The sequence below is a fragment of the Argiope bruennichi genome, chromosome 9 (genome assembly GCF_947563725.1).
Source record: "Argiope bruennichi chromosome 9, qqArgBrue1.1, whole genome shotgun sequence".
Classification (NCBI taxonomy): Eukaryota; Metazoa; Arthropoda; class Arachnida; order Araneae; family Araneidae; genus Argiope; species Argiope bruennichi.
In genome coordinates, this window is record NC_079159.1 from 22,082,821 (window position 1) to 22,095,732 (window position 12,912).

Below are 12,912 nucleotides of genomic sequence, written 5' to 3' on the forward strand. Positions count from 1 at the left end.
AAGAGTAGATTGTTTTACACCCTGTTAAAAATGATGTATTTAAAAATAAGTACTTCTGTGTACTGTTTTTTTTTAAGTACAATTGTTTCAGAAACGAGTTCAAATATAAGTAACATCTCTGAGTTAAAAATAAGCTTGTAATATATAAAAATATGATCTCGTGTTATTCTGTTCTCATATTAAAGCCACAATAGAAATTATTCAGTGAACGTATATACTGTAACAACGTGATAGCGTGAAAATTAGATTTGCGTCCTTCAAAATGAACGAATTATATCTTGAGCAAAGGTGTTGCGTATCGTGTATTAATACAAAGGCAAATTGAGTATTCAGTTTTCAATTACCTTTAAGGGTGATCCTTAGTCTTTTTCTGCTCCATGGACCTAATGTTAAAGATCCCAGATCACATTGTCTCCCGAAATATCGCTTCAAAAAATATGAAATTTTTTGCAAAGGCAAATAGCAAGAATAAGGGCTAATTAAAACAAATATGAGGGACAAATAGTTTTGTTATTAATGCCATTTAAAGACATTTCTTTGTTGGCGTCATTTGTCGAGTTTCACCTACAACATGTCCTTATTTATATTTTATACATGAATGTCATTATATTTATTTACCACTAGTCGCGTTTGGCGACCAGCCGGCTCACCAGTATTAACTCACCAGTATTAATGATCGCTAAAATTTTCAATTAATGCAACTTGTTCTCTTAGTAGCTTTTCCTGCAAAATATTTTTGAGCTTCATATTTTGGTAGTTATATGATTCAGTCGTACTTTTATGTAGGGCCTACATTGTAGGCCTTAAACAGATCTGTTTCATTGTACTACTTTCTCTAATGTTCTGTCAGTGTCCATAAAATTTCTACTTTAAATTAAATTGGAAAATTTAAACTGCAATCAATATAAAAGCTCTTTATATTTAAGCTAACCATGTTTTTTTTTTTTTTTTTAAATATGAAAACTTAAATCAGAGTCGTTCGGCAGTGAAATTATATGTCCTCTGCATAATAATTTAAATAATATCTTAAAGAATTATTCAACAAAAATTTCTCTGATTCATCTTAAATTTAATTTTTTACTTTCAAAAGGACGATGCAAATAAAAATATTTTCTTTTCTTTCAGTCAATAAATGAACTTATGAAATAATTACGAATTTTAAATTTTACACAATCCTTTGATCCCAAGGAATCATATTCTGCGAAATACTCTTGACACCAACTTTTTAATAAATAAATAAATGTCCTTATATTCTGCGATGAATCTGACCGATTTATGAAGTTTTATGCATCAGTTTTAGAACGATCAACATTTTTATAATCACAGGCCAATGACTGTTGAGAAACTCTACAGAGGATTAGCGTATCTTCATTGAGACAGTCGGTGAAGTAGTCTAAAATCGCCAGTTTTTATAGAAGAGTGATATTGAAATTTCATAAATCAGTCAGTTTTAGTGATTGATGTAGTTGGTTGGAGTTCAACGATTTTTATTAAAAATATTGGTGTCTCAAGAATATTTTGTTAAATATGATTCAAAGGGCAGTGGACCTATGTAAAAATTTAAAATTCTTGATTCATGGGAGCATTTTATAGACTAAAGTTATATTTAATATAATTATTAATTATTTAGTTCCTTTAGACCATTTTGTTAGTAAATGTATGCCCCAAATTAGTTGATGGTCGTTGATTAGAATGATTATCCTAAGTATATTATACTATGTTTGCCTTAAATTAAATTGTTTTATTGAATTAATAATATAGGTATTTTCAAAGCTCATAGAAAACTTTTCCTCCTTTTACTTTTTAGAAAATGTTTTATTTCATTTTTTTTTATTTTATACAGACACCTGCCGAAAATTACAATCAATGTTAGGGCAACAGGTTGATAAATGCTATTTCTTTTAATTCGAAGGGCTCGTGCAGATTAAATTTTAGCATTATTTAATCTAAGCATAATTTATAAATTAAATTTTAAGCTTTAATTAAAAAAAGCTTTAATTTGATGCAAAAATAGATTTTGTGCTCTAATATTTTCTGGTTATAGCGACAAAACGCCGAAATTACGCTTAATTTTTAATTAAAATTCTAATTAAAAATTTAAAAAAAAAATCGCTCCACGGTGAACATTCCCGACCTCCAAGGTATATATATATGCCAAATTTGATAACTGTATGTCAAATGGTTTGGACTGTAGACACACACACACATACATACACACACATACGCACGCACGCACAAACATACATTGAGCTTTATTTATAAGTATAGATTATCACATTGGGCTTGGCTAAGGATTCCCGGCCACTTCGCGAAATGGCCAGTCAGAGTAGAAAATACAATATTAATTGCAAGTATTTCGGACTTTGGCCAAACCTCTTGGCCAGTTCACGAATTGGCTGGCCATTATACACACAGAACTGGCCGTAGCATATATACACACAGCAACAGTGATGTGTCTCTTGTGTACAGCCGAACCCCGCCACCACAGAACGAGTCAAACGACACAGGATTCAGCTGTGATGTACTGATGACTCTCATTAAGATAGTGGAAATACTATGAATTTGAATTCAAAGCAGAAGCAAGAGCCTTAACTGAATATAAGAAATTCAGAAATAAAAATTAGATATAAAAAGGAAAAGAAAACAGAAAATTCACAACAAATGTAATTTTTTAAAGCAATAAAAAACATATTGTATTTTTTTTTGAAAAAATTCAATGGACATAACACCACCTTATAAAAATAAAATAAAATAAAAATATAATGGCGTAAATGGAACCTAATATCAAACAAAATATTACCATGAAAGATCAATAATGTCATTAGAAGCAAATCGTTAAGAAACATATATCAATACCAAATGCATTCAATGGAAGGTAAATAAATGAATCATTCTAGAATATAAATATATACAGAGTAATAATGGCAAGCTTTAATTAAGAGTTTGAAAAATTCTGCTCAAAGCTACTTAATGGAATTAAATTCACATTTCCACCAGTGAGGACCTAATAATGAAAATAAAAAAAAAATCCAAGCATTCCCCAATGCATTAAAATATAAATTTCAAGGGTACTTACCCTCCAGGTTGGGAATTTAGTTCTGCTCCATTTATTCAAAATATGTCCTCTTTTAAGAGTTCCCAATTAAATCTAAAGAGACTCTTTGAGGTAACTGAACAATAAAGCGGATGCATTAGCCAACCCCATAATTTGGGGATCACAGATGAGTGCACTCACTCAAATAAAATGTTTTGTGTTTGCTTATGGGATCCAGATGTAAAAAAAAGTGCAGGTTTTATGAAAGCTGTTTTGAAAGAGGTATGTTGCTTTTGAAGAAATTCTAACTAGTTATGCATTGGAAAATACATATTGCTCTTCCAAATGACATCGAATGGAACCTGTAAGGATAAAAACTAAGCAGAGTATTTGTTGCTCCGTGAAATCGATTTTTATGCTCTAGTTATTATTTGTTGTAAGGATTGTTTGTTGATAAAAATCATTTTATTTCTGATATATTGAAAAGAGAAATAAGAACAGGATAAAAGAAAGTTACTTAAAAAAATTTGTTAAAATGTTTTCTTATATTTCAGTATTTGTGAAATTATCCGTTACTTTTAATATCTATTTTTGATAGTTTTTCACAAATGTTTTTTTTAAGTCGTTTTAGATTACCTATGATACATTTGAATTCTATTTAGAAATACTGATATAAAACAGTTTATGTTTTTAATAAGATAAATTTCACACTTTAAAAAAAATTGAAACTTAAAACTTCTTAGTTATATTTTCTCCAATACTTTAACTTTCGTAATTCAACTTTTTCTTATGCTTGAGAAGATGTAATTGAATTTACATTCATTACCTGATTTATAAGTATTTTGAAATTTTAATGATTGAAATGAGCGTAGCGAGTACAGTTTGATGAATCGCATGTTAGCCTTAAATTAATTAAATCAAATTTTAATTCGATACTAGTGGCAACACCTGGAAGTGAAGAGGAAATAAAATTTATTTCAATATTCCAAAGCCTTGATGGGTTATATATTTAAAAAAATAAAAAAATAAAAAAAAATAATAAAATTTTAATAATAAAAATAATTAATTTAAGAAACACTAAAATAATATCGTAAGTATATTCGATTTTTTTAAACATTTTTTTTACATTTTGTAAAATTTATTTCGAAAAAATTCTTTTTAAAAACTTAAACTGTTAACACAATGAATTAAGCTTTAAATAATTACAAATTATAAATTATCAAAATGTGCCTGACAGAAATGATGTTAAAATTATATGAGTATCACAGTTCCTCAAAGGGCATAGTCCGCAATATTAAAAGATGATTAACATTATGAAAAAATGTTCTTAATCCCATTTTATATACTGAATGTGGATAATTAATTCAATTATTTATTCTTCTTTTCATTTATTTATTGATTTGATTGCAATGATTTAAATAGTTGATCTAAAATCCAACAACCACATGCATGTGTTCACTTTATGTTATCATTTATTATATATTATATAATTGCGTCTGTTTGGAATCCAATATCTTCTGAATGATTTGATGTAAAATTTAACATTTGAAAGATGGAAGTTGGATGGTTTCATGTGATCACAATGTAATTTTGAAATCTATTTACTTCAAGATTATAGTAAATTTCAGTCATTATTGCTCCATTCCATCAACGAAAATTAAACTATTTTGAATAATATAATTGTTAAATGAATTTCAAAATTTATTTCATGAAATTATATGTACCTAATTAATTCTTAAATATTGCTTATTATTCACTAATATTATGAATTACATATTCGATATAATTAAGCTGAACCGATACTGAGTTATCAAGTGTTTGAATAGATCCTCTAATATTCTCAAAAAAAAAACTATTTGGTTTTCCTTTTTATGTATCCTAAAGTTCTTGAGGTTTTGAAATTTTACATAAAGGCAAGTTAAAATTAATTAAAAAGAAATGACGCAAGTGAAAATTTGAGGAATGTTCAGATTTTATCATGTGAGAACATGATTTTGTTTTGGTTGGGGAGTTTGAAGCTCGAAATCGGGTAGGCAATGAATAAAGCATAAATGGAAATTTACATCATCATCATTTAATCGCATATATTTTTTTAACCTGCTTTTACCATAATTGGATTATTATTGCGTATGCTTCTTTGATAGCAGATGCGTTTTTAAAAGGTTGACGTAGAACTATGGCATCATGGCGGTTATTTGATCTCAAAATCGGCCGAGCTCCAAAACTTTGTTATATATATATATATATATATATATATATATATATATATATATATATATATATATATATATATATATATATATATATAAGCACAGAGAAAATATAATTATCATCAAATAAATTTGAACTCGAGATTTCAATGAATACTCACGTTTTATACCTACCTGAGTTCAAAAAAGCAAATTTTTGGAATTGTGTTTTTGTATGTGTGTGTGTGTGTGTGCCTGCGTGCTTGTATGTGTGTGAACAGGATAACTCAAAAACGTTTTGAGACAGACAAATGAAATTGGCTATAAGCACTTTACAAGACGATTTGTAGATTTGTGTCAAGTTTTGCAACGGAATCCATTCAGAGAAGGTCCGTCTGGCTGTTCGAGTAAGAATAACTCGATAACTGAAAAATATAAAGATTCGCACAGATAAAATTTAGTATACTGGATTTAGCATATAAAATGTAGATTTTTATCTAATTCTGAACCAAATTTGTCGGTCTGTAATTTTGCATGAATTTAAACATAATATAAATAAAATATCTTACATTAATGAAAGCTTGCAGGTTATTATATAACTACGGTTGTGGTTCCATGTGAAAATTATCTTTTTAATTGGAAAAAAAGGCTTCTGAAATGCATTTTCATTCAATATATTCAATAAAAATGCAAGATTCACGACAAAGATCTATATTTTATAGCTATTGTTTGCCGATGTCATTCAAGGCATTCGTGGCTTAATCGAATGTTTACAGTTAGGGAAAGGGATAAGAATTTTATTGAAGTGTATTTGAGACAGTTTAGGGGAGATTGCTCAAAATGCTTTTGAAAAAAAATTTTGGGAAATCACTCAGGCTAATTTTATGCCTGTAGTTAAAACACAAAATATCTACCTCTTAGCTGCAAAAAAAAAAAAAAAAAAAAAAAAGAATTCTATTTATTCCGTGACACTTGGTCGCTGAGTCTGTAATATGATTAGCACGTATAAAATTTCAAAACGATAGCGCTCTTTCTTCATTAATGAAAGCAGTGGTGTATCATCTTTTTTTTCTTTCTTGTTGACAACATTTACCGTAACCAGAATTAATCAGAGTTTTCGTACACAATATCGTATAGCACTCGGCCACGGAAACATTATCCCTCATTCATTGGGATTTTGTCTTCAATTGAATAGGACTTGGAAGTAGCGATGCTTATATGCCGATCATGGAATCAAATCCAACCTTCTTCAATGAATATACGAGTTGATAGAATATTAGATTAAAGGAGCCACAAACAATGGGTTGTGTTGAAAAATATTGTCTTTATCCTAACGCAGTTTTAATTAATTATTTAATGTGCAACAAAATCGATTTTTTAAAATCTTATTTATTCTGAATATTGATTAAAGCTGTGCCAGAACAACATTTACTCTGCATGTTGATCTATTTTACTCAAGTGTCAAAATAAAAAGAATGGAATGAATTGCACCACTTAGATCTGGTATTGTTTCTTCACAGTACTAGTCCCTCGGGGAGGGGCACTTCGTAATTCAGGATGAGAAGCTTCCGGCTGGGTTTTGGTTAGAGCCATCCTGGTGGGTACGCAAAAAGGGAGAATTCTTTCTCCTTTCATCGATGACGGGACGTTCTTTCTTAGGGAAAGTGTTCTACTGTGGCCGGTTATAACCCTTAGGAATCAACCACAGTTCTCGCCATTGTTGCTATTGCGACTGCCCTGTCATTCAGATTTTTCCGCTCACCTTTCGGTGGATTGAAGTAGCCAGTGTGGGGTTCTTCTAAATGCTGAAGAAGTAGTGGATGTAAAAATATTCAATAGTCCTACATTTGATATTAGATCTTGAATGAAGCTATCCAGTATATTTACCAATTGTTAATACGCAATCAAAATCACTTTCCGTATAAATTTACTTGATTAAAATCATTCCAATTTAGTGTAACGTCCACTCACAAGCAGAAGCATTACATTTCTGCTTCCGCATTGCTTGTCCTTATAACTGAAGCATTCTGGGAAGATCTTTTGTATTGAATCATATTGTGAAACTTCCTCAATCAAGATTAACCTATAAGACAGTTTCGCGGTTATCTTTCCAGAACCACCGTCAGAAGTCCAGAACTGCTCAGCGGCCGAAGAAACAGAAACTTCTTTCAAGGTCTTCTGCAACGCTTCCTTTGACGAAAGCAATGACCTGGAGGAACACTTCTATGTGGAGATCCGAGAACTGACAACCGGTGAGCTATTGCAAAATTTCAGCCTGAATTTCCCAGAAGTAGCCGTGCGAGGACTGGATCCTGGAACGTGGTACTCAGTATCCGTGTTCGCCACCAACGAAGCTGGTCGAAGCAAGCCTTACCTTCTTGAGATACATACTCTATCCAGACCTGCGACAACTAACATAACAGGTAATTAAGCCATATTAAATTATTGAGAAAAGATTAATACAATATGTCTCAAACGTAGCAATATAAAAGATAATTGGCATGTTTCTTTCAGTAAATTTAACATACAAAAGTTCAGTTTTAGTTATATTAACGTCTCCCGTTTTTAAAGCAACACTAAGGCTATTTTGAGACGATGTCGTAATTTTGAACCGCGGTCAGATGAACAGGACGACACCTGAGCTAGCACCCCCTTACCATACCAACGGGGGGATAGAACATGCAGAAGATAATAGAATATAGTATTTAAATAAAATATAGTCTATAATCATTAAATTAAAAATAGTCTTAAAATAAAAAAACCAGTCTACAGTCTTTAAATTAATTAAATTATAGTCCTAAAATAAAAAAAAAGAACTATTTTTGTCAAATTACAGTAAAATGTAATTTTAATCCATTTTTATTGTTATAGTAGCCATCTCAATGGATGAACTGGTTTATTAGGAATATTGATTATATTTGCATGCAGAAAAATCCATAGATTTTCATGTTTGTGATTCCATCATAGTGCTTAATATTAATTTATTATTTATTTTATTATTTATTTTACTTTAATTCTATTTATTGTATACATGAATCTTTCTAATGGAGATATTATAACATCATTGGAGTATTGAAAACGTATCTTCTAAATTTCTATGTAATAAATGGTACAGTTTTGATGGCAATGTGCCATTTTCATTGCATACATGATGTCATTCTTTTTCTAGATAAATGGTTTTATTACATAAAATATTGCATAATTCTAAAATGAATATCTCACGTTACATAAAACTCATAAGAAACGTTTCGACTAATTGCATTGCAAAGAAAAATTATTAAATTTCTAATAAGAACAGAAATTTGTAAGCTATGTCAGATCTGTAAATTCTTCAAAATGTTTTGAATTCTTTCGTCGTCTAATCAATATAATAAATCACAGCTTTTATCTTATTCTTGATTTATCAGAGTATGAAATGACTGAATCAATTGGAATAAAATAATGAAATTGCATCTTTATCTCCTAGGTACAGGATGGAATTTGGAATCAAGTCCTCTAATTTTCATTATCGGTGCTGGTGCAGGAGGATTACTTCTGGTAGTGATAATTATTTGCTGTGCTCTCAAATATCGATTATCTAGAAGAAAAAGCAAAGGTAATTAAAGTCATTCTTTATAAAGAATATTGTATTTAACAGTTTTTATGGAAATATAATGGAAATACTATTAGTAGTTTTTAAAGTAACATTTTTCTTTTCTTTTCAATATACTTCAACAGGGTAATCAAAATTATCCGTTTCTTTACTGTTATTTTAATTAATTCAAAGCAAAGTGATGAAACAATTACTGATTTTATATCTTTATCTCCTGAAACATTAGAGAATAATTGACTTTTTAAATTATAACATATTGTTTGAAGCCGATAAACGAAACCCATAACCCCAAAAATAATATACAGGGTGTTCATTAATTATTGTCGGGGTTTCCGTACCTCATAACTTTCGAATAAAAAATATTACGCAAAAACCGATTACGTATTCGTAAATTGCAACTCAAAGAATTTTATTAATGATATTAAAGTGTAAAGCTTGCACAGTTTGAACTTTGTAGGCATTCAGCTGAAGGCGATTATGTATTCGTAAATTACAACTCAAAGAATTATGAATACGTAAATTTCAACTCAAAGAATTATGTATTCGTAAATTACAACTCAAATAATTATGTATTCGTAAATTACAACTCAAAAAATTATGAATACGTAAATTACAACTCAAAGAATTATGTATTCGTAAAGTACAACTCAAAAAATCGCCTTCAGCTGAATGCCTACAAAGTTCAAATTGTACAAGCTTTACACTACCAGTAATAAAATTCTTTGAGTTGTAATTTACGAATACGTAATCGGTTTTTGCGTAATATTTTTTATTCGAAAGTTATGAGGTACGGAAACCCCGACAATAATTAATGAACACCCTGTACTTTGATATAGTAACAATATAAATATATGTGGAGATTATCAATATTTTTTTTCATATTATTTTTACTGGTTGCTTTATTTCTTTCAGGAACAGTTTTGATTGTAATATGTATTCCTTCGATGTTAAGGCTGATTTAATTGACCTTGACCTCAGTTTTAAAAAATCAAGAAATAACATTATAGATATAAAATGTTTTTAAGAAAAAAAGTAAAGTACTTAAACCATATAGTGCTTAGGGCATATAAAAGGGAATCTTTCTTTATTTATCCCTAAATTTTAAGATAAATGGATACTTTTTACCAAATAAAAATTAATATTAATGTTGTAAATTCTTACGAATATAAATTTCAGTAAAGAGTTTGTGATGTAACATTTATAATGATTATATGCTATCTTTTTTAGACTCACTTTCTGGACAAGTAAATGAAAAGTAAGTTGTCATTTATATTAATATTTTACTTCTATTTACTCAAAATTCTTACTAATAAATTATTGTTTTTTAGAAGGCTGAAAACATTTATTTTATGCACTATGTACAATATCTAGTTTTCAATTTATAGATACAAGATATTTTAAACTTTTTGTTATAAATAAATAGGAAAGAACACATACTTTTTATCAAATTTTGAAATATATTTTACAAATTTTTCTTTGATCATAAATTTGATTTTAATTTTACTTGTACTTTATTTTAACAATTCATTCAAACAAGTTAAAGAATTATTGACTTTATTCTAATAATTACAATGACATTATCGAATTCAAAATTTTATAATTTGTAGAACGTTTGTAGTAAAAAGTATATTTTAATATGAACATGTAAGAAAAGCAATTAATCATTGGGTATTTGAATTATAATATATTGGTATAAGTAAAATCTGAATTCAAAATGAAAAGTCATAATATAATTTTTACAAACTGATTATGAATTTTAGCATTTATGTATCGCAAATGTTTGCTTTAAAATAATTTTAGAAAAAAAACAATTGTCATTGATTTCATTCTTTTTCGTCATTTTCATGGAAAGTCTAAATGTTCAGATATCATAATTTTTTTGAATTATCAAAACTCGCATTCAGAAAAGTAATATCCTTATTGGAAAGTATTATTTTAATCTTCCTTTTTGAAAATTCAAAAGAAACTTTACTTACTAAAGCGATTTGTTCCAAAACCAACTTTACTAAGTGAGCGATTTGCTTTGGAAGAAAGGAAAAGACTATGCAATTTTAGAACTTTCCCTGATTGCAATTTTAGCAATAAAAGCTTTGTGTAGAATAGTTTTATTCTGCTGTATTTATACTAGACAGTTTTAGCAGCAGTAAAGAATTTCATATTTCAAATAACTTTTCTCATTTACTTTACATACTGAAACGATTTTTCTTTTATTATTGCAAAGCTTGATTTCTTTATTCATGTGCAGCCGCACATGAATAAAAATAATGAAAGAAAAAAAATGAAGAAAACAATGAAAGCGTTATTTTCTTCTTAAATACTTTTCTTCTTCATTTCTTCTTAAAAAACCTTAATATACTCTAATGTTAAGCTATTTAGTTTATTTGGCACTTTTGATATAGTTAATATTTCCAATATAGTCTGTGGGGAATTAACAATTTTCACGAGCCCCGTCTGTCACGAAAAATTTGTTTCTATATATTATAACTGAGTAAAACTTAGAATTTGGTTGGATTTTATTTGAAAATTATTAACTGGGTAATGTTTTTGAGATAAATTATCTAAATTACTTCCAGAATTTCAAAGAGGTCAAATAGGCATTTTTTAAAGATTCTAGCAATTTTGTATTAGTTTTTTGACTTTGGAGAGACATTTGAGGAATAATTTAATTTTAATACTTTCACTTGATTTACAAAGACTGGACTTAAATCTCTTCAAATTAAAATAAAATATCGTTTAAATTTCAGAATATTCTTTTTCGATTATTATTATTATTGAAAATTCGTTTGATGCTCAGTTTGATAATTTACTTGGAATATGGTTCATTCATAAGCATCAACCTTAACAAACTTATACTAGAGTATTAAAATTGAGTTAAAAAAGGCATTTAAAAAGTTTAATTAATTAAAATACTAAGATATGAAAATGGGTTTTACTGAATGGGGCCATTATTGAATGATTTTTCATTTCAGTTTTTCTTATATATTTTTATAAAAAAAAAATGTGTAAACAAAGATTAAATTAAAACTGCGGCGAATAGCTTATAAGCCAATTAACAACTACGCTACACGAACAATTGCTTTTGTATCATGGTCATGTTACTGGGCTGTGAACCACAAAATCTCAGGTTCTATCCTCGCGCATACCAATCACCACATTGGTGACCTCGGACGATAAACCTTCAACCTTCGTACAGCTGTTGTGGCGCCATCTACCCACAGCAACCCAAAGTCGTTAGATTCACTTGACACAGCAACAGTAAAGAAACTATACACGCTCGCCGTAACGCTTGGCGCTACTCAAATGGGTACAGGCGCATTAAAATCAACATCTATATATCACCACTCAACAACCGTATCGTTCGTCTGTGGTGAATAGCTTATAAGCTAGTTAACAACTGCGCTACCCGAGCAATTGCTTTTGTATCGTGGTCATATTACTGGACTGCGAAACCACAAGGTCCCAGGTTCTACCCTCGCGCATTCCAATTCGCCACGAAACCATCATGTTTTAAAGTAAAACCTATCAAGGTTTGAAGTTGGAGCGTGAACAAGAGGACCCACAAAACTGGCACCAAGAATTAATCTGGTTATGTGGATAAAGTACATGAAATAAATATGTATTTCATTTCTAGGGTCAGTTAGGTATTGGAAATGAAATAAGTGCCAAATTAAAAGAAATATTTCTCATGTCGAAGTATCATCAATATCATGTGTTTGAGCCTGGAAAATAACGAATGTGTCCAGCGCCTAATAAAATGTTGATAATAGGTGGCGGCATGTGCAAATGATAAATTGTTTTCCAACGAATTTTAAAACCCACCTCGCTTTTGCGCATGCATTAGGATGGGATCGTTTCGACAAAATAGGAGTGAGAAGAAAGATGGTTCCATTTAACGATAAAACAAATTCCAAAAATGCGCACATCTTTCCACTTATCACCCTTTAGTGATATAGAATCGTCGGAAAGTGGTCGTCTCAGGATAAGGAAACGAACAGGTAATATCGTGATATGTGATATAGAGAGAATACTATGTAGAATCCACACGAGTCAATGAAATATCATTAACCTGGAAAAAGTAACCCCGTTACTGGCCTGAA

General features: G+C 29.5%; 1 protein-coding gene across 1 annotated transcript in view; it reads left to right on the forward strand.

Moving 5' to 3' along the window:
• Positions 1 to 2,859: 2,859 nt before the first annotated feature.
• The window catches only part of LOC129984901 (uncharacterized), a 49,199-nt gene continuing 39,146 nt past the window's right edge, over positions 2,860 to 12,912 (forward strand). Inside the window, exons 1-4 of the mRNA XM_056094855.1 lie at positions 2,860 to 2,875; positions 7,338 to 7,646; positions 8,690 to 8,818; positions 10,043 to 10,070. Of these exons, the coding sequence (XP_055950830.1) occupies positions 2,860 to 2,875; positions 7,338 to 7,646; positions 8,690 to 8,818; positions 10,043 to 10,070 (482 nt within the window). The remainder of the gene's footprint in view (positions 2,876 to 7,337; positions 7,647 to 8,689; positions 8,819 to 10,042; positions 10,071 to 12,912) is intronic.